The 23,375-nt window shown below is 36.0% G+C and overlaps 1 protein-coding gene across 1 annotated transcript in view; it reads right to left on the bottom strand.

The window, feature by feature from the left end:
- Positions 1-23,375, bottom strand: part of ADGB (androglobin) — a 226,208-nt gene that overhangs the window by 96,715 nt on the left and 106,118 nt on the right. The window contains exons 13-17 of the mRNA XM_036768101.1: positions 18,823-18,958; positions 16,456-16,489; positions 12,816-12,987; positions 6,404-6,467; positions 3,462-3,599 (exon numbers count right to left, since the gene is read on the bottom strand). Of these exons, the coding sequence (XP_036623996.1) occupies positions 3,462-3,599; positions 6,404-6,467; positions 12,816-12,987; positions 16,456-16,489; positions 18,823-18,958 (544 nt within the window). The remainder of the gene's footprint in view (positions 1-3,461; positions 3,600-6,403; positions 6,468-12,815; positions 12,988-16,455; positions 16,490-18,822; positions 18,959-23,375) is intronic.

Here is a 23,375-nt window from a genome sequence, read left to right on the forward strand (position 1 = left end):
TATTCTAGTGATAGAAAAGCAGGAATGTTATGAATGTCAGTTTTTCTGACCTTATTTTAATCTATTCTGCCAGGTCTCTATATTTTAAAAGCTTTTCATTTCATGTACTTTGGCAGTTATGATTATTTGGTACAGTGATATCTATTAAAATTTTTGTTTTAAAAGTTTTATGGATCAACATCATGCCTGGAAAATAATATCAATGTTATGTAGTCAACAGAGCAGTCTGTAATAATGGCTCAGTTCCAGGATAATTTATTGATTGAGTTCTTTAGGGCATTTGAGGTGTATGTTAGTAGGATGGGGAGTTATAATTTATTAAATGATGGAAAAGAGTTTCTAATGTATAGATTGGTATACCAAGTTATGTCTTCCTAGATACTTGGTAGAGGCTATATCGTATAGTCTGCAGTGATGTGCTATGTAGTCTCAACCATTTCCTTGCATGACCTACGTTAATCATGACATCGAGGCTCCTTAAGGAAAACCCTTCCAAAATTTCTGTTGCCAAATGACCTATTCTGAATTGTCATCAAAATCTCTTCTCTTTCCATAACCAAATCCATAAGCAAAAACCATTTGTCTGATGCTTCATTGTTGACATATCTTTGATTGAGGATCTTGTGATTACGCTTTGGATCACTGCCATTTTATAGGCTCAATCCAGAGGTAAAGTACTTTCAATTATAGTTGACAAATGCAATGGTATAAACCTGTAATCAACCTTTATTATTACTTGGTGAAATGATATCCACTTTTTTCAAAAGCATTTCTATAGGTTTTTTTTAACCTCATTATCATGTGATCAAAGAACATCTATCAAATTTCTTTCTCCTTTGTGATAAAAAGTGTTATTCTTTCTATAATTATCCTAGGGTGCTAAGTCCTGTATTTCATTAACATTGTTAGGATATTTAATAGAAGACTTTCCAAATTCATTATGGTCCATTTTAGAGTTCAGGGAGTGTACGTTAGGAAGGGCATTTTATAGATATTATTAATTCCTTTAAATAAGTTTTTCCCATTCAGGTTTGATATCAGATTGCCAATAAGTCCAACCTATTCAGACCCAGCCTTCTATTTAATATCTTTATTCTCCTGAAGTCTTACCTGGAGGAGACTAAGGCAAATGTAGGGACTGCCTTCATCCAATGGTTCAATGTAACTTTCAGATGTAAGCTTGAAGACTTCTTTTTAGCTTTTATCTTTCCTTGATATGCATTAATAATATTACACTTACTTGGTTCAAATTTTTTTTATATTTTTGGAGAAAGATTCCATGAGATGAAAGAGCTGTTTCATGTGCAGTTGTCTGTTTACTCACATAATTTGATATCATCTCTATATATCAGGTAATTAATAAAGTGTTTTGGTTCAAGTCCCTGTTTAACTTCAAAATTACATTTAGTTCTAGCTGGAAAAATTACAATGAATTTACAGCCAAGCAGAACCATAATGGGCTTAATCTGCCTCACTTAAAAATACCATGTTTTACATAAAAGCTAATATTTATAAAGCATGTATTTTGTACTAGGCACTGTGCTAAGCACTTTACAATTATTATCTCTTTGATCTCATAACAAGTCTAGGAGGCAGGTGCTATTATTATCCACATTTTACAGATGAGGAAACTGATGAAAAAAGAGGTTAAGTGTGTATTGGTAACCAAAACTGGGCTCCTTAGCACTTAGTCAACAAGTGCCCTTGACTAGTTTGGCTTTTTCCCCTGAACTGAATGCTGTTTGTATGTTGGATTGGAGTAAGCGTGTTGGCCCCTTCACCTTGCTTCCCTTGCTTAAGCTGATTGAAAGAACCTGTGCTTTCCCAGTCAACCCCTTCACCTTGCTTAAGCAGATCGAAAAAACTTGTGCTTTCCCCGGCGTACCTTACACCCCCGCAGAAGCCGGATGGTTAAAAACAGCTTCTATTGGAGCCAGAGGCTGCTACAGCCACAGCCGAAGCTGAAGCAGGAGCTGCCGGTAGCAGAGCTGACCTACGGGAGGAAGCTGAACAAGGACTTGAGGCCAGTGGGTAATCTTTTTACCATAGAGGGGAAGCATGTATATGATTTTGCTGTACACCATCATGCTTCTCTGTGGCCTCCTGGTTACTCTTGTGAGGTGGACTTATTGGGCCTGGAAGCTTTTGATCAATATATCAAAATGGGGATGCTGGTTCATGGGTTGGTTACTGTTGAGCCTAAATGTATGCTTTGATTCTTCTGCCTCTTATCTTGAGAATTTCTTATATCCGGCGGTTCCGAACCTTTCAGACATGCATATGATCCTCTTTGAAATTATAAACTCTGCCCTCCTAATACAAAGTGACTTGTCCAGAGACACACAGCCAGTAAAGTGTCTGTGGCTGGATTTGAACCCAGCTCTTCCTAACTCGAGGCTCAGTACTTTCTGTACTGCATCACTTAGCTCTCCCTATATCAATTTTTCTTGACAGTATTATTTTGGGGGCATGTTTTAAATAAAGAATGGTTTTCCATGCTTATATTAAATATGCCAGCATTCTCCCCCATTAAAATGTGCCCTCCTTGAAAGGAAGAATTATCTTACTTTTCTATTTGTATACCATATCTTATATATTTATATACAAATTATAAGCATACAGTTTATATCATATTCTATTTATATACTTACTCCATACTAAGCATGTGACAAATGTTTTATTCATTTATTCTCATTATACTTGGACGTATTTTATATATTTGCAGTAAAAGACTAAGTCTTTAGTACAGAACTGAGAGAAAGGTTTTGTGATAATCAGTAAAGGCAGTTTAGATGTCATGAAGCTGTTAGGTGGGTTTTACTGAATAATTACTGAACTGACAGGCCTCAGTCAAACTGAGACCTACGAACGACCTTAGCTTAAAAAGGCCAAGGTCTCCCACCACATCCAGGGCATTCTCTAGTCATCCTGATCTATGTCTTGCCACTGGACCCAGATGGCTCCAGAGGAGAAAGTGAGGCTGGTGACTCTGCACAGCCCTTCCTCACTTAAATCCAATTCACTTGCAAGTCATGACATAACCTCCCTGATATCATGGTCCTCTTCGAGGACAAAGGACAAATGATGAACAAATGACTCAACTAATAAGTTCTCATTCTTTACACCCTTCGGATTCTCTGAAACACTCTTTTTGCCACTATTTTTTCTTCTTGTCATTGTTTTCAGACTTTTTAGTGACACAAGCTACGATTGCTTTGTATCAAGTATATAAACATGCAATTGGACTACATTTGTAACTTGTTCTCATCTTTGAATAGTAGCTATGTAATGTCTTCTGTTACAAAAGGTGAGGTCAAGCTTGTATCTGAAAGGAAGCTGGAAAATTGCTGGGAGGGTAATTCATGCAGCTCTGTGAAATGCTAGAGCCCATAATTATGAATCTTCTCCAGCCACTCTGCTTTTCCAGTTTTGACCTTGATTTAACTTCTATTGTTCATTACATTAATTGTGGAGAAGCTTTCTGTTTCTTGTTTATACGATTTGTTCTTCTGCACTGGATTTCTCATGCTGACAGATTTTTCCACATCCTCTTTCTTTAGAAGTTCTCTCTCTCCTCCAAATTCTTTTTTTTCAAGCCTCTGAAGTAAAGATTTTTTTTAAAAAATTGGTTTTGAATTCTTAGTACGTCTTTTATACTACTTTAAATTCTTGCATTAGTTTTTTGACACTTTTACCCTTTGACATTTGCTTTCAATTGCTGAATAAGGGACTCTGGACTTTCTGATATATGCACTTTTCTGTGACAGATTTTCATTGTGTGGATTTTTTGTGTTGTCTTTTGATATGGTGTTTGTATTCTACTGTATGTCCCAGCTAAATATTAATATAATCTTCAAATGTCTTCTTGTTGAGTTGCTTCTGTCATGATGTGTTCAATATCCATCTTAGTTAGGCAGCTATGTGATACAGAGGATAGATGGCCCTGTAGGTAGGAGAGCAGTTACTAGCTGTGTGATTTTGGGAAAGTCACTTAACTGCTATCTGCCTCCAGTTACCTTATCTGTAAAATGGGGATAATATAATCTACTTCCCAGGGTGGTTGCAAGGACAAAATGAGACAGTATTTGTAAAGTACTTTGCAAACCTTAAAGCACTATATAATTGCTACCTATTATCTGTAGAAATATTCCTCAGTAGCTCTACCTTTTCCCCTGTAGCAATAGCAGCTAATTATATGATTGCATGCTTGCCCTTCAATGTTTTTATACTTTCAATCAAATTTTGTGGTAGAATGCATTCATTTATGATGATTACAGAAAATGGTGTCTTTTGCAAATTTATTCTCTTGAGATAATTGTTCTACCAATTGGATCTATGCTATCAAACTCAAAAAGGGCTTTCCTAAATTTCAGTGTAACCCATATAATCTTTATCCCAGGTCCCATTCTTATCTATGAGTCTCAGATTCCAGAGCAACATTTCCCCCTCAGGGTTCTAAGGATATTCCTGAGTAGTTGGGGTAGGGAGGTATGCTGGAGCCAGCTCCAACATGCTTTCCAGAGCCTAGGGTTAAATTTTCACTGTGAGCATTTACACCTCAGAAATCTACCAAGACTACAATTCAGGGCTTGATGTATTGTTTTGTTTATTGTTTAGACTTAAGAAAATAATGGGGAAATTTTAATAAAGAAGATTTCACTTAAAAGTTTATTGTGCCATATATTTTTTCAAAGAGGTGGTTGTTAAAGCATATCACTGCGTCTTTCTAATGCAATCAACTTGAGCTCCCAATCCTGTACTTCCCTCCAAGATTATCATTTGAGATTCATTTTAGTCATCTCTATAATATGGAGACCCTAACCCAATTCTAGATTATTTTCTTATCTGGATGTTTCATCAAGCCTTGCTCCCTTGGTGGATGCAAAATTTAATGTAGCTTATGAGTAAACACTGGAACCAGATCTATCTCTAGGAAACACCTGGGCCCAGACTCTGACGTGGGGATAAGAGAACCTGCCTTGATGCAGGAACCAGGTGTTTGACCAGTAACTGGGGAGGTAATCTTTTTGGGAGACAGAGTATTAACTGACAGAGACAGTACACCTCAGTTGGTATTAAATATTAAGTATTACATGCATGAAATCAACAATTCTCATAAAACATTTTAGCACTGCTATGAAAAATGGATTAGACTGACCTTCACAGACGTTTGGTTGTTTCCTGCTAAGGGTATAAGTGATGGGAATCAGAGGGAAAGTGAGCAGCCTAACATCAGGAATAGGTTACTATCTCTAAATTTCCTTTCAGGCCTTGGTCAAAAAGTCTTCCTGATGGTCAATTTAAAGTCACATTGAGAACTAAGTTGCAGCCACTCTCCTAGAGCCCTGAGGCTCACTGAACCAACAATTTGGTTTTATTTGGGACAACAGTAATTGCACTAGAGGTCCAGGTTCCTCATCAGGGCTACTTGGTAACACAAGGAAAATTCAGTAGATTCTGATTATAGTTGTAAGGCCTTGAGTTCACAGAAGAGCTCAGCATTAGCATTCTATGCCTAGGGCCCATTGAAATTTCAGGATGGACCTTTTTCTGGTGAAAAACGCAAAGGGTGTCCACAGGGCACTGTGGGGTTCTTAAAAAGTCACAGTACAGTTTCTGATACTCAGGACAGTCTTAAAGACCACTATACTTGGACTAGAGACTTAGCTGAAAACCGTGGGCACCCAGTGCTTTAAAAGTGATTGCTGGGGGGCAGCGAGGTGGCACAGTGAGTAGAGCACTGGCCCTGAAGTCAGGAGGACCTGAGTTCAAATCTGGCATCAGACACTTGACACACTTACTAGCTGTATGACCTTGAGCAAGTCACTTAACCCCAATTGCCCTGCCTTCCCCCCTGCAAAAAAAAAAGGGATTGCTGGGGAATAAAAGACAAGACTAGCTTGTGGCTAATTGCAAGGTGTAATTAGGTTATATGTAATTGTTGCCTAAAATGAATCTTCTTGAATACTTCTGAACCCTGCTACCTCCTGCCCTTAAATATGGGCCGAGATAGTAGGGACAAAGGAAAATAAGAGGTTTAGAAGATGATTGGGAGACAAAATGTCTGTATTTATCCCTTGAAATCAAAGTCTGCTACATGGGATTTGCATATAATAATGTAATTTTTTCATTAACCCACTTGTCTACCCATTATTAGGAACCTAAAAGTAGTGGCCAGGAAAATATAGGAGCACTTGTTCACATAGATTAAGGAGATAAAGTAGATAAAAGTTGGGAGAGTTTGAATAAAAATCAATGATTGCAAACCACAGCCTATAATATTAAGAATTAAGTCCATATAAGTGTGACAATAGATTCATAAATATTTGATTAAGCTAAGGGTTTCATGCCCTAATGTGATTTGATTTTTAACAAACAAAAAAAAATTTAATACTTCACTTACCTTAAAGTCTGACTTCTGATAGTTATAGATATATGAATTTGGTTTGTGGAAAATATACACATTCCTGAAAAGACAGTTCTTAGTTAATTCCATTCAGATATGCAAATATCACTTTAGGCAACAAATTACAGTAGCTCTTTAATCAGCATGAGTGAATTAATATATTGAAAGGCTGAGAAAAACAAAAAAGACTGAATTGATTCAATTGTCTTAGGAGGATGGAGGCAGAAATGAATGTGTAAGAAAAAAATCCCTTTGTTTCAGCCAACTGACAATGTTTTGAACAGAGGATGAAATCAAACAATAGGTAAATTCAATCATTTTTCCTCTGTTTACAAATTGTTCATTGTCATATTGACATAAGCCTAAGAGCAATGTTACCTTTCTAACAATCAATTTTATTTATTTTTTGGTTACATTTTAAGTTCTGAACTGTCTCCCACCTCTCTCTCCATCCTGTGCTAGAGAAGGCCATTTGACACAGATACATGCATACATTTATATATACATGTATATATATATATATATATATATATATATATATGAGAGAGATACACATATACATATACACATACGTAGCAGATATTTATACATAGATGTACACAGAGACACATATATACACGTGCACATACACATGTGCACATACATGTATGTATTGTGTATGTGTACATGTATTTATGTATATGTGCATATATATGTAAAACCTCACTATGCATGCTTCTGCTTATCAGTTCTTTCTCTGGAGGTAGATAGTGTCTTCCCTCATAGGTCCTTTGTAGCTGATGTGAATATTTATAATATTTAGAATATCATTCACAGTTATTCCTTAAACAATACTATTGTTACTATATACAACATTCTCTTGGTCCTGCTCATTTTACTCTTCATTATTTCAGGCAAGTCTTTTCATGATTTTTTTTCCTAAAATCAACTTGTTCATCATTTCTTACAGCACAGGAGTATTCCAACACAACCATATACAACAACTTGTTTAGTCATTCCCCAACTAATGGGTATCCCTTCAATTTCCAGTTCTTTGCCACCACAAAGAGAGCTGCTATAAATGTTTTAGAACATATAGGTTCTTTTTCTTTTTCCCTAATCACTAATCTCAGGCCTAATATTGGTATTGCTGGATCAAAGGATATACACAGTTTTATAATTCTTTGGGCATAATTCCAGATTTCTCTCCAAAATGGTGGAATCAGGGGGGCGGAGCCAAGATGGTAGCTGGAAAGCAGTGAGCTCCCTGCTGAGTCCCTCCAAAAACCTATAAAAAAATGGCTCTGAACCAATTCTACAACTCCAGAACCCACAAGACAGCAGAGAGAAGCAGGGCTCCAGCCCAGGACAGCCTGGATGGTCTCTGAGTGAGGTCTATCCTTCTGGGATCTGGGAGCGCAGCTGAGCAGAGCCCAGCGTGAGCTGCTCGGACCAACCAGACCAGGAGCCAGGCGGAGCGGGCCCTAGTGCCCTGAATCAGTGAGCTGTGGCAGTTACCAGACTTCTCAACCCACAAACACCAAAGACAGCCGAGAAGGTTAGTGGGAAAAGCTGCGGGAGTGGAAGGAGTTCCTAGTTCGGCTACCGCTGGTGGGGGGGGGGGGCGGCCATGGAGGTGGGGCAGCTACAGCTGCTGTTGCTTCTGGCCCCAGGCCCACCTGGTGGGAGGAATTAAGTGGCGGATCAGAGCAGGAGTGCACAGCCTGCTGAAGATATAAGCCCAGTCCAGGTTGGGGGTTCTTGGGGAAGGAGGAGTGCTGGTGGGGCAGAGCTGGCGCATCCCCCCCAAAAGTGGAACATAGAACTCTTTAGTCTACAAGCAGTCATACTCTGCTGAAAAACTCAAGGGTCAAGTTAGTTGGTTGGGAATATGGCCAGGGAGCGAAAACATACCCAGATTCAGTCTCAGACTTTGGATTCTTTCTTTGGTGATAAAGAAGACCAAAACATACAGCCTAAAGAAGTCAACAAAGTGCAAGAGCCTACACCAAAAGCCTCCAAGAAAAACATGAACTGGTCCCAGGCCATGGAAGAGCTCAAAAAGGATTTGGAAAAGCAAGTTAGAGAAGTAGAGGAAAAGTTGGGAAGAGAAATGAGAAGGATGCAAGAAAACCATGAAAAAACAAGTCAATGACTTGCTAAAGGAGACCTAAAAAAATACTGAAAACTACACTGAAGAAAACAACACCTTAAAAAACAGACTAACTCAAATGGCAAAAGAGCTCCAAAAAGCCAATGAGGAGAAGAATGCCTTGAAAGGCAGAATTAGCCAAATGGAAAAGGAGGTCCAAAAGACCACTGAAGAAAATACTACCTTAAAAATTAGATTGGAGCAAGTGGAAGCTAGTGACTTTATGAGAAATCAAGGTATTATAAAACAGAACCAAAGGAATGAAAAAATGGAAGACAATGTGAAATATCTCATTGGAAAAACCACTGACCTAGAAAATAGATCCAGGAGAGATAATTTAAAAATTATTGGACTACCTGAAAGCCATGATCAAAAAAAGAGCTTAGATATCATCTTTCAAGAAATTATCAAGGAGAACTGCCCGGATATTCTAGAGCCACAGGGCAAAATAGAAATTGAAAGAATCCACTGATCGCCTCCTCAAATAGATCCCAAAAAGAAATCTCCTAGGAGTATTATCGCCAAATTCCAGAGCTCCCAGATCAAGGAGAAAATACTGCAAGCAGCCAGAAAGAAACAATTTGAGTATTGTGGAAACCCAATCAGAATAACCCAAGATCTGGCAGCTTCTACATTAAGAGATTGAAGGGCTTGGAATACGATATTCTGGAGGTCAATGGAGCTAGGATTAAAACCTAGAATCACCTACTCAGCAAAACTGAGTATCACGCTCCAAGGCAAAATATGGACTTTCAATAAAATAGAGGACTTTCAAGTTTTCTCAATGAAAAGACCAGACTTTGAAACACAAGAATCAAGAGAAGCATGAAAAGGTAAACAAGAAAGAGAGAGCGGACACAGGGTGAGTTGAAGATGAAGGGAAGATATCTAAAAGAAATAAAATCAAATTAAGTAATGAGAGAGGAATATATTGAGAGAGGGAGATAGGGAGAGATAGAATGGGGTGGATTATCTCACATAAAGGTGGCAAGAGGAAGCAGTTCTGTGGGAGGAGGGGAGAGGGCAGGTAAGGGGGAGGAATGAGTGAATCTTACTCTCATCAAATTTGGCCTGAGGAGGGAATACCATACATACTCAATTGGGTATCTTACCCCAAAGGAAAGAAGAGGGAAGAAGATAAAAAAGGGGGGGATGATGGAGGGGGGAGGGCAGATGGGGATGGAGGTAATCAAAAACAAACACTTTGGAAAGGGGACAGGGTCAAGGGAGAAAATTCAACAAAGGGGGATGGGTTGGGAAGGAGCAAAATATAGTTAGTCTTTCACAACATGAGTATTGTGGAAGGGTTATACATAATGATACACATGTGGCCTATGTTGAATTGCTTGACTTCTTAGGGAGGGTGGGTGGGAAGAGAAGAGAGAATTTGGAACTCAAAGTTTTAAAAATAGATGTTCAAAAACAAAAAAAAAAAGGTTTTTGCATGCAACTAGAAAATAAGATACACAGGCAATGGGGCGTAGAAATTTATCTTGCCCTACAAGAAAGAAGGGGAAAGGGGGATGGGAGGGGAGTGGGGTGACAGAAGGGAGGGCTGAATGGGGAACAGGGCAACCAGAATATAATTCATCTTGGAGTGGGGGGGAGGGTAGAAATGGGGAGAAAATTTGTAATTCAAACTCTTGTGAAAATCAATGCTGAAAACTAAATATGTTAAATTTTAAAAAATTAAAAATTAAAAAAAATTTAAAAAACAACAAAAAAAACAAAATGGTGGGATCAGTTCACAGTTCCATCAAACAGTGTATTAGTGTCCCAATTTTTCCACATTCCCCTACAACATTTGTCATTTTCCCTATCATTTCAGCAACATGATAGGTATAAGATGATATCTCAAAGTTGTTTTAATTTGCATTTCTATAATCAATAACGAGTTAGAACATTTTTTCATATGACTATATATAGCTTTGATTTCTTCATTGAAAAACTAGCTATTTATATCCTTTGACCACTTATCAATTGGGGAATGACTCATATTCTTATAAATTTGACAAATTTCTCTATATATTTGAGATATGAGACCTTTATCTGAGAAACTGTCTATAAAAATTTTCCCCAGTTTTCTGTTTTTCTTCTAATCTTGGCTACAATGGTTTTATTTGTACAAAACATTTTTAATTTAATGTAATCAAAATTATCCATTTAACATCTCACAATGCTCTCTATCTCTTGTTTATTGATAAATTCTCTTATCCATAAGTCTAAAAGGTAATATATTCCATGTTCTAATTTACTATGATACCTCCCTTTATATCTAGGTCATACATCCATTTTGATCTTATCTTGGTAAATGGTGTAAGATATCGGTCTATACCAATTTCTGCCAGACTGTTTTCCAGTTTTCCCAACAATTTTTTACTAAATAGTGAATTCTTATCCTGCAAATTTAAATCTTTATATTTGTCAAAAACAAGGTTATTGTAATCATTTACTACTGTGTATTGTATGTCTACTCTGTTCCACTGATTCACCTTTATATTTCTTAGCCAACACCAAAATATTTTGATAATTACCACCTTGTAAATATAGTTTAAGATCAGGTACTGCTAAGCCTCCTTCTTTTAAAATTTTTCCAATTAATTCCTTTTATATTCTTGACCCTATGTTCTTCCAAACAAATTATGTTATTATATTTTCTAGCTCAATAAAATAATTTTTGATAATTTAATTGAGATGGCACTGAAGTAGATTAATTTAGGTAGAATTTTTGTTTTTATTATATTGGCTTTGCCCAACCATGAACAATTAATATTGCCCCTACTATTTAAATGTGACTTTATTTGTTTAAAAAGTGTTTTATAATTATGTTCATGTAATTCCTGGGTTTGTCTTGGCAGATACACTTCCAGGTATTTTATGTTGTCTATGGTTATTTTAAATAGGGTATCTGTTACTAGCTCTTCTTGTAGGGTTTTGTTGGTTTTATATAGAAATGATGATGGTTTATGCAGGTTTATTTTATACTCTCTTACTTTGCTAAAATAAATTGTTTCAACTAGCTTTTTGTTAAATCTCTAGGATTTTCCAAGCATATCATTATATTATCTGCAAAAGAGATAGTTTTATTACCTCACTGCCCATTCTGAGTCCTTCAATTTCTTTTTCTTCTCTTATTGCTATTGCTAGCATTTCTAATACAATATTGAATAATATTAGTGATAACCAGCATCCTTGTTTCACTCCTGATTTTCCTGGGAAGGCCTCTAGCTTATCCCCATTACAAATAATACTTTGCTGATGGTTTTAGGTAGATGCTTCTTATCATTTTAAGGAAAAATTCATTTATATACATATCCTTCCAAGTGTTTTAAATAGGAATGAGTGTTGTATTTTGTCAACAGCTTTTTCTGCATCTATTGATATAATCATATGATTTTTATTACTTTTATTATTGATAAATAGTTTTTCTTATGTTAAACCAACCCTACACTCCTGGTATAAATCCCACTTGATCACAATGTATAATTTTTGTGATACACTGTTGCAGTCTCCTAGCTAGTTTTTTATTTAGGATTTTTGTACCATACTCATTAGTGAAATTGGTCTATAATATTCTTTCTCTGTTTTTGCTCTTCCTAATTTAGGTGTCAGCACCATATTTGCTTCATAAAAGGAGTATCATAGGACTCTTTGCCTATTATTCCAAATAATTTATTTAATATTTGAATTAGTTGACCTTTAAGCAAAATTCACTAAGGTCAATGTTTCAAAATGGGACACTATCAGTCAAAATGTATGAATAATACTTCAATACTCCAGATAACCCATGACTTCATCCATGTGGTTACTTCACTGATGCAGATGACATTCTCTTCTTACCTTGACCTTCCAATTGGTCTCCTTGCCTCAAGTCTCTCCCCTCTCCAATTCATACTCCATGCTTCAAACATAGTAATTTTTTAAAGCATAGATCTAACCATATCAATAATACTCCATAAACTATCCCTATTCAATAAACTCTAATGACTGCCTATTATCTTGCAGGATTGAATACAGATTCTTGTTTGGTATTTAATATGTATTTATTATATTATCATATAATAATATTACATAATATTATACCCTGGCTCCTTCCTACATTTTCAGTTTCCTTATACTTTGCTCCCTTCCATGTACCAAATCATCTAATTACACTAATCTACTTGATTTCTCACATAGTACACTCTAACAGAAGTATTTAAACTCAAGTTGAAAAATGAATACTTTATAATCCTGGTATATTAAATATGTAGGGGTGGGGAACTTTTTAATCCTTACTGGAAGCATCTGCAGAAGTCATCATAGTCAATCCAGATTTCTTTGCATATAGGAGCATTTTCTGCTAACATTTCTTCTTGAGATTTATCCAAGGTGGACGTTAACTGGCTGTATAAGTCAGTGGCCTCTGACTGACGAACCGTAACGTTATACACAGTTTCTGGTTGTTCGTCTGTATACATAGGAAGAACAAAAAGAATGGGAGTCAATGATATGTGAAAAAGGAGGAGAATCTGCCAAGTTCATATTTATGAATATGTGTGCTAAAAAGGACACATGTATGTCAAAAGTTTTACACTTACAAATATAGACCAATAGCCTCAGAAAGTCTCACACTGATGTTTTTGCAGTCTTTCCATTTTCCTCCTATATAACTTTCTAAAGTAGGCATCCTAACTCATAATCCTGAAACCTGCTTCAGAATCTATCTGTAGAGAAAAGGTACTTCAGAGACAACAGAAAGGATTGCTATAGGCTGCTAGGTGTCATGGTGGACAGAGTACTGGACTTGGGATCAATAAGACCTGAGTTCAAATTCTGCTTCAGACACTTTTAGCAGTGTGACCCTGGACAAGTCATTTAATGTCAGTGTCCTCAGGCTATATAATGATAGGACAGAGTTGTTTTAAGAATCAACATATGTGAAAGATGCTAGCTACTATTATTCATTGTGACAAGAATTGTTCCCATGTTCTATTTGATTCTTGACCCTGGATGTGTGGCAATGAGTTTTCCAAGGAGGCTCAAAAACTTATTAGAGAAAATTTTTTACTAAAAAATGTATTTCATGAGGTACTTTTAGAAGAAAAGGTTGTACTGGGGGAAGTGAGGAAGATAAGCTGCTGCAATTTATTGCAGGGATTTCTTTTGTGTACAGTTTGGAAGAAATGGATACTAAGGTCCCTTAGCAACCCTAAAATTCTGTGATACAGTGATTTTATAATGTTAAAAAATGTAGAGGGTCCCAGACCACACTTAATTACAGCTTTGCACTAAAGGAGTATCCAAAGAGGAAAAAGAATAGGCTGGCATGGGATGATAAAATATAAGTGTAGAAGAGGTTATACTCCATGGAGCATGTATGAAATAGATCTATACAGGCTCCCTAAAAGTTTCCAGAGAAGTCCTAATGCATGCTTTCTGAAATGAGACTTTCTATAGGTTCATTCCCTTGCATACTCCATGGAGTGTAACCTCTACTACATAATTAATAACAACAACAACAACACTGCAAGAGTTTTGGTTTAGATTCAATCTTACTTTGTTCTGTTTATCTTAAAAACACTAGTAAAAACTTATTTTTAGTTCTAATTTTGGTGATATTTTTGGTGAAGTCACAATGAACAGAATCAGAGGTGATTCATTCAGCAACTTTAACTATTGGGAACATAGACCAAAGCCCAAAGGCAAACCAAAAAGTGGTTGGCAAAGGCCCTTATGCAAATAAACACATGCCAGAAAGTCACGCAGGTTTATTTACTATGATCTTTAACATAATTCTAACGTGCTTGATTATCTTATTCCCCAGGTCAAAAAGAGGTGGCCATGTTAGAAGTAGTCACTTTAAGAGAGGAGAGAAAGGAAGACAAAAATTGATTAAAAAAAAAAAGCTGACCTAAAAATTCAAAAAGAACAGGAACTTGAAACAATTTATTGCTAAGAATAAATAAAATTTTGTTCAAGTATATCTGTGGTACAAAGTATTAACCTAGGACACTTAGTGATTTCCAAATTTTTTGAAGTTATAGTAGCCCATTTAATCTCAACCCATCAACCACAGAAATAGTTTATTGGTAAAAGTAGAAAAAATGATGTTAATTGGTCACAGGATCATTGAATTTAGATTAAGGAGATGTTGGGTATTATTTAGAATAAATCTTGGTTATTATCTGACTATTTTACAAATAAGACGAAGAAGATGGGGCAGTGAAGACAATTTGGAAGATGATGAATATGGGAAGCAAATATCCTCTGAGGGTATCAATACATTATACCAGCACAGAACAATAATTAATATTCATAATTATGCTGCTCAGTAATAAAAAAATTAAAGTGATTCAGGGTCTTCTGTTTGAGAAGGCAGAATCACACTTAATGGATTTACAGGAAATTTGTATAAAGTAATTAAGTAAAACTAGTTGGAGCACTTAGAGGAATAAACTTCTGGTATCTGAAAAATTCACTTGTGTGGAATCTTGAAAAACTAATGCAACATTTTCACAGACACTATTAACACAGAGAGTAACGAAAAATAATAATAGCTCACCTTTTTATGGAACTTTACAAAATGCTTTCCTCACAATAACCCTTAAAGTAGGTGGTATAAATGAATTTTCCCTATGTTATAGCTAAAGAAACAGGCTCAGAGAATTTAAGTAATTTGTCAATGTCACATGGGTATTCTAGTTATTTCTGCTTCATCTTTACCATATCCCCAGTATGTACTATCATGTCTGGTACAAATGACTGTTGAACTATTGATGACTGATTCCTCAGCAATGCCAAATTAGCTGTTGTATTTTTACAAAGAAGATTTCATTCATCATTGACAAGTTTGACAAATCAGACAATTTACAAATTGATCTTTGTAAAATCTTGCTATACCTGCAAGAATCCAACTTTGCTATATTCCTCTGAAATTCCTTTGTTGGAGCCCAAAAAGTTTACCATTACTATAAAGGATTATTGTTCTCTTTCCCTCCTCAACTCAGTTCCATTCCCATTTTTCATGTGGTTTTCTTCATTGAACTTGAGCCCTGACAGTACACTTGGGGAAAAAACACTGCTCCCTGACTGAGTGAATGTAGCAGAATTTAACTATTTTCGGGGGATGCCAGGGGCCAATATTCTTCTAAAGGAAGGTAAGGAGGTTAAAATTTGTTCTGTTCCACATAGAGCTAACTTAGAAGGCAACAGAGGGAAACAGAAGAGGATATAACCAGCAGGCCATAAAATAAATTTCATAAATTGCCACAAAATAATTCCAAAGAAGCCTCAATGCCCCTTGTTTTTTATAGTAGTACTCTCTCCCTGACATTCCTCACTAACCTCCTAACTTTGGAAAACTGCTAAAAATACTGTATTTCCTGCCCCCAGTCTCAGACCTCTGGATTTCCCACTCTGAACATCTTTGGGTTTCTTCAGTTTTGCCTTCATTTTACTCTCTCCAGGTAAACATGGTCGTTCCCCCACCCCCACCCTCCTCCCCCAGGGAGGGTCTTTGCTTCAGGCCCTACTAATCTCTCTACTTACCAGCAGGGGGAAGAAGCTGAGCAGATTTCTCCATCCATGGTATAGAAAATTCTAGAGGGGGAAGAGAAGTTGTCTACCGTGTGAAAAAATGCTCTCTAATCAAATGGCCTCTGCTTTTTAAATACTTTGTGAAAAGATACCACTGTTAATGTGTTCTTAAAGCAAAAATTTTTATAGGGTGGGAGGGGGAAGAAAGGGAATAAAAGTAATTGCTTTATACAATAAAGCACAAAGTAAATAAATACCTTTTGACAAGCATTTTAGGTAGCTAATCCCCTCTTTTAAACTCTATAATTTATAGAATTCATCAACTGGTCAAAGTATTGTTTTACATTTTTTTCAATAAAGTTAATTTTTTCAATAAAATTTCAATAAAGTTAGGATTTACCTCTAGAAGTTCCATTGGCAACACCAAGATTCATCTGTTGGTTAGGAAAACACACACCAAGTAAACCAAATTTGTAAATATCATTTGTTGTGTCCAAAACATAAAAGGTTTTCAAGCAGTGATAACAGCATTGGGCTTCTTAAGAAGGAACTAGAAGCAAAAGGATCAGATTTCAACAGGTGCCATTAACATAGAAGGAAACAGTAATAGCTCACCTTTTTTTAATAGAATTTTACAAGGTATTTTCCTCACAAAAACTCTTTGAAGTAGGTAGTAGAGATGTTACTAACCCTATATTACAGCTGAGAAAACTGAGGTTCATAGTAATTTGTTGAGGACATCAGCCAAAGCAGCAGAGGACTTGATCTCAGGTTTTCTAATTATAAGACCAGGCTTTGTCTGGCCATTATACTGTTTTTTAAATGATTTTAATCAAATTCCTCAACCCCATAATAAAAACATTTTAAAATAAAAAGCAACTAGATATATTTAGTGTTTGGCAGAGAGGGTTAAAGTTCCCACATACCAAAAAATATAAAGTAGCACTTTTTTGTGGTAGCAAAAAAAAAATCCTAGAAACAAAGGCCTATTGGTTGGGAAATGATTGAAAAAATTGGGGTATGTGAATGTAATAGGATGTTATTGTACTGTAAAAGGAAGAATATGAAAAATTCAGAAAAAACATGGAACTACTTATATAAGCTGATGCAAAGAAAGCTAAAAAAAAGCCAAAAATGAAAACAAAAACACAATGACCAAAATAATGTAAAGGAAGATAATACTAAAAGATATTAAAATGCAGTTTAATATAGTGACTAATTTTAACTCCAAAGGATTTATGATGAAAAATTCTTTCTTCTTCTTCTCCTCCTCCATAAAGAGGTGGTAGACTATGGGTACAGAATATAAATTTAACCAATTAGTCATTGGTTAAAGTTCGTATTTCTCAACTATATTTTTCTGCTACAAGAAAACATTCCATTCAGTAGAAGATATGATTGAGAAATGACAGCAATGGCAGCTGGGTGCCACATTAGATAGAGTGCTGGGCTTGGAGTCAAGGAGATCTGAAGTCAATTTCAGCTTCAAACACTACTAGCTGTGTAACCCTGGGCAATTCATTTAATCTCTGTCTCAGTTTCCTAAGACTCAGGGTTTCTGTGTGAATCAAATGAAAAAAGATTTGTAAAGTGCTTTGCAAGTCTTAAATGCTATATCAGTATTAGCCATTATTAAATAAATAATAGTATAAATTTAAAAGGAAATCATTTCAATTGCTTAAATTTTAATAATATTTATGTTAATTTTTACACCAACTTCATTTCCTAGTATATTCTTCCCCTTCCAACTCCTTTGAAAGCTATAATGGAGGAAAAAAAACATTTAAATTTCAGTAAAACTAATCAATATATCAACCAAGTCCCACATTAGATGTACTGTTCCATTTCCATAGTTCCCAACCTGTGCAAAGAAGGGTAGTACTTCCTCATATCATTTCTTTGGGGTCAAGTTGGTCATTACATTTCACAGCATTAAGTTATTATTTTTGTGCTGTTCTCTCCATTCATATTTTAATAGTAATTGTATATATTGTTTTCCTGGTATGTAAAGTTTAATTATTAAGACTCAAGCCTAACAAATATTGGAGTCATGAACAGATCTAGATTTCAATCTATACTCTGATACTTGCTAACCATGTAACCCTGGGCTTATTATTTAAGCTTTATAAGTTTCCTCATTTGTAGCTCTAGAAATTATATTTAGAGAATAGTCTCTCAGAGTTATTGTGAAGAAATTACTTTATTAATCTTAAAGATTACATAAATGTAAGTTATTAGTCCTTTTATCATGATTTTTTGTTATATAAAATAATTTCTTATGGAAGCTATTTCTATTTTCAAATACTATATGACCAATGACCAATATACTATTGGACCACATGGTCCCTTTGAAATCTAAAGTTCTATAAGACTAAATTGCTAAAGGCTCAGTAACTTGTCTCCATTTTATCTGTTTTAAAATTGATTTAAATGGAGCTTTGATACTTCAGCTTAAGAATAAAAAGGCACAAAGCTATCTGGATTATAACATTTTACTTGATGAAAGTATTTTATTCCCAAAATTTTCTTTATTATTAAATTGATAAATTGATGTAAGTCTTTATAAATCAACAATATAATGCCTTTTATCCAAACAGATTTCCAAATTGGAAATGATATTCACAGAAAGTATGATATACAGATAAATTTAAATGCAAACTAGCAAAACAAATTAAAAATTTAGCCTCCCCAAAAGGTTTAAATAAAATCCTTAACCTAATAAAATATCCCCTCCCTTTATAAAATAACCCTTTTAGCTAAATATTACCTGAGAAACATTTTGCAAAGTCAAAGTTCCTGTAGTTTGGCTCATATCCTGAATACTCTGACTTTCATCAGCTTCAATTAGAGAAGGTAAGCCAATAAAAGGAACCCCCTTCTTAACCACAGATTGTACATAATGCCTAATGAACGAAAATGAAATGGGATGATTCATATGAAATATAGACATTAAAAGTGAAGCAGTAGGAAAAAAACTGTGGTTGTATATAAATAAGCAATAATTGTATAGTTTCCTGTATTAAAAGATGGTGATATCTATTAATATTTTGTTAATATATCTCTAGTCCATTCAAATTCTAGATAACTTTATTTGCCTAGCAATTTGTAGCCAACCATTTATTTTGCATGCTTTCATATAAGTATTGGGTAATACCTTTTGAAATTCAGTAACCAAAATGTAGGCTTAAAAACCTCTCCATCTCTGCTCCCCATAACAGTGAGTACAAATAAGGTAATTACAACTCTAGGAAAAAGAAACATTTATACATATCCTATTTATAAAATATCCTACAGTATAAATATTTTAGGAAACTTGATACAAATATAAAAGTTTAATTTCATACATCTGGGTCTCCCCAATTTATGGTACTCTTCCAGTAGGAGGAAACAACAAAAAAGGAAATTTCTTTTACTTGGCATCAGTTAATAGTCTTTAAACTTCTACAAAACTGCCACTAGAGGGAAACATACACATACTTTTGAGGGCATCATTCTCCAGCAAAGCAAGTGCTACCTTGAGCCAGGCAGCTAATCTGTCACAGTCACGTAATTATCATCTTAGACGCTATTGAATGCCATCCCCGTAAGGTAAGGAACTCCAAGTACTGACTATTTTTCATTAATTATGTCTTTTAAACAGGGACTACCCTTGAGGACCAATGTTAAATTGTTTAAATGTAGAACATTTTTTTAAGGATAGAAAGGTTGTTATGATGTAATAGATAGAGGGCTGACCTCCCAGTCAAAAAGATCTAGGCTCAAATCCACCCATCTACCTATATGTATTCTCATTTCTCCCCTGTCACGGGCTTCCGAAGCCTCGTGACTACGCTCGGGGTTCCCCCCAAGCCCCAGGCCTCTGCCTAAGCAAAGGACCTGATCTCGCGGACAATGTACGGGGCGGGAGCCGAACAAGATGGTAAATGACTCCGTTTATTATTTCAGCAAGCAGCACATTTATACCTTTAGTGACATAGGTACACTCTTTGGTTACGTGGGTGAAGGACAGGTAAAACTATACACCTGGGGACTAGGACCGCCCTGACTCCGCCTACTCTCCTCCCCTTCTCTTCCCGCACTACCCAAAGCTCCCTGCGGGCAGGCAGTCCAGGCAAAGACCGGAAACTCCACGTGGTCAGGCAGCCGGAAGTTCCACATGCTCTGCCAGAGAGCCGGAAGTTCCACGTGGTCAGGCCGGTGGGACCTGGAATCGCTAGGGAGGCAACAAAGGCAAGACCCCTCCTCCTGGCTCCACCCACATCCCAAAGCCCTGAGTCTATCTCAGCAGGCCCCTGGGCCTGGAGGTCCGAGGAGGACAGGGCTTGGCTCTAACTCTGCCCGTAACACTCCCCAAACTTAAAAATGTCTTTGCTTGACCTTTCTGTCTGTCAAGCCATCAAGCAATAAGCATTTATTATGTGTCTGGCACTGTGATAGGTACTGGGGACACAAAGATAAAAATGGAACGCCCTGAAGGAACAATATTCTAAGTTAATATGTGTGTGCACATATACATTTATATATGTGTGCATATACACATATACATATATGAATGTATATTCTTAATACTTTACATACAAAACATAAAGAATAAAATCAAAGTAACTGGAGAGAAAGACATACTTAGTTATTTCCACTGCCTCACTATCTGTTCTTTCCTAAGCCCCTTGAAATTGTGCTTCTACCCTCATCACTTTGTAGAAAATAAGTTTCTTAAAGTCCTCCTAACCATTAAGTGAAATGGATATTTCAGTTCTCAAGCTCCTAAATTTCCTTTTTTATTACTAAAATTTAAATATACAATAAGAAAAGAAAAAGAAACATAATGTAAATTTAAATATTGAAGCTTAAATACAAAAGAAAAAAGAAAAAACATGTCATATGCACAGAATATAAAAAAGGATTCAAGATATATAGCAATAAATTTCCATTTCAAGAAAGTCTATATAATAAATGCTACATGTCGCGTTGAGAGCTGTCCATGTTCTCTTTCTGAGCTCCTTAATTTCTCTGTAGCTTTTGATACCACTGATACTTCCTCCCATTCCTCTTTCTGCTCTGGACTCCCTCTACAAATACTCTTGAATAGCTGTGCTCAGTGGTGTAAGCTCCTTACATCTTTCTGGCCACAAACATTTCGCCTCACAATTTTCCTGCCCTGTCACTCCAGTTTCCTGTCTTGCACTCTCCCAATGAGATCTCCAGCTCCCAACCTGAGGCAGTGCTGATTAGTGAGATTTCACTATATCTTATTGGCTCTACTCCCCTCACCATATTTTGCTGCTATGTCTCTCTTCCCCACTGCTTTACTTTCTAACTCTTGCTCTAGGAATAGTAACCAAATCCATACTACTCTTGTTTGGGGGCTTTTCAATTAAATTTTATTTTTCATTATAAACTTAATCACTTTATCAGATATAGGTTATACATGTGCAATTATGTAAAACATTTCCATATTAGTCATTTTGTACAAGAAGACTTGAATAAAAAGGAGAAATGAAAGAAAGCATGCTTCAGTCTGTATTCAGTCAATATCAAGTCTTTCTCTAAAGGTGGATAGATAGTACGCTTCATCATTAGTTCTCTGGGATTGTCTTAGATCATTGTATTGCTGAGAATAGCTAAGTCATTCACAATTCTTCATCAAACAATATTACTGTGTACACTGTTCTCCTGGTTCTGTTCACTTTTCTGTGCATCAGTTTGTGTAAGTCTTTCCAGGTTTTTCTGAAACCATCCTGCTTGTCATTTCTTATAGCACAATAATATTCCATTACAATCATATAGCACAGCTTGTTTAACCATTCCCCAATTGATGGGCGTCCCTTTCATTTCCAATTCTTAGCCATCACAAAAAGAGCTGCTATAGATATTTTTGTACAAATAGGTCCTTTTCCCTTTTTTGTATGTCTTTGGGATACAGACCTAGCAACGGATCAAAGGTTATGCACAGTTAGATAGCCCTTTGGGCATAGTTCCAAATTGTTCTGCAGAATGAACCAAGAGTGCATTAGTGTCCCAGTTTCCCCACAATCCCTCCAACATCCAACATTTTCCTTTTTGTCATATTAGCCACTCTGATAGGTGTGAGATGATATCTCAGTTGTTTTAATTTGCATTTCTGATCAATAGTGATTTAAAGCATTTTTCACATGACTCTAGATAGTTTTTTATTTCTTCATCTGAAAACTACTTGTTCATATCTTTTGATCATTTACCAATTGGGGAATGATTTGTATTTTTATATAAATTTGATTCAATTCTCTATATATTTGAGAAATGAGGCCTTTATCAGAGATAGCTTTTTACAAAAAAAAAATTCCTAGTTTTCTGCTTTCCTAATAATTTTGGTTGCATTGGTTTTGTTTATGCAAAACTTTTTAACTTTGTATAATCAAAATCATCTGTTTTACATTTTATAATGCTCTCTATATCTCCTTTGGTCCTAAATTCTTCCCTTATCCATAATCTGACAGATAAAATATCCCATGCTCTCTTAATTTGCTCTATAAGAGTATTCTTTAAGAGGAATACCTATCTCCACATTCTCTCACTTAAGAATTTCATTCACTTCCATAATTTGAATTGCCCATTGCTCTCAAATCTCTTTCACCAACACTGACCATTCTCAATTTCAGCCTGGAATTTTCAACTGCCTATAGGATATTATTGCTTCATTACCTTATTGGTACCTCAAACTCAAAGTATCCGAGCCTGAACTCATTGTATTTTTCTCCAAACCTGCTTCTCCTTCTGACTTCATTATTCTCATCTGGAGTAACACTACTCACTCGATGTTCATAACGTTGGCATTATTTCTGGTTCTTCCCTCTCTTTTTTCTCTTATATTCAATCAATTTTAAAAGTCTGTCAATTTAACCTCTGCAACATCTTTCAAATCTTTCCTCCCCACACTATTTTCCCTGACATCATTACAGTATAGAAAGAAACTTATTTTCTACATGTTTGGACTATGGCAATAATCACCTTTTTGATTCCACTTTCTCTCTCTCCTTTAATCTATTTTGGTGGCATACGACTTCTTACGAAAATTGATGCAGTCGTGTCATGGTTCTATGCAAAAATCTTCAGTGGTACCTTACTGACTTGTAAGGGGTTGGTGCCGACCCCGGGGCTGTTAGGACCCTAGCACTTGGCCTGTTTCCTGGGTAAAACCAGACAGGCTTAGTAGGAGCTGGAACGGCAGGCACCCAGAGGGAGGGCCTCCACCCTTAACAGCCCCTTGTAGTCTTCCTACAAATGCAGGCAGAGTCCATCCATAAGGCACTCACAAGCCCAGAAGGAGGAACCCAGCTGGCC

The sequence above is a fragment of the Trichosurus vulpecula genome, chromosome 7 (assembly GCF_011100635.1).
Source record: "Trichosurus vulpecula isolate mTriVul1 chromosome 7, mTriVul1.pri, whole genome shotgun sequence".
In the NCBI taxonomy this organism is placed as follows: Eukaryota; Metazoa; Chordata; class Mammalia; order Diprotodontia; family Phalangeridae; genus Trichosurus; species Trichosurus vulpecula.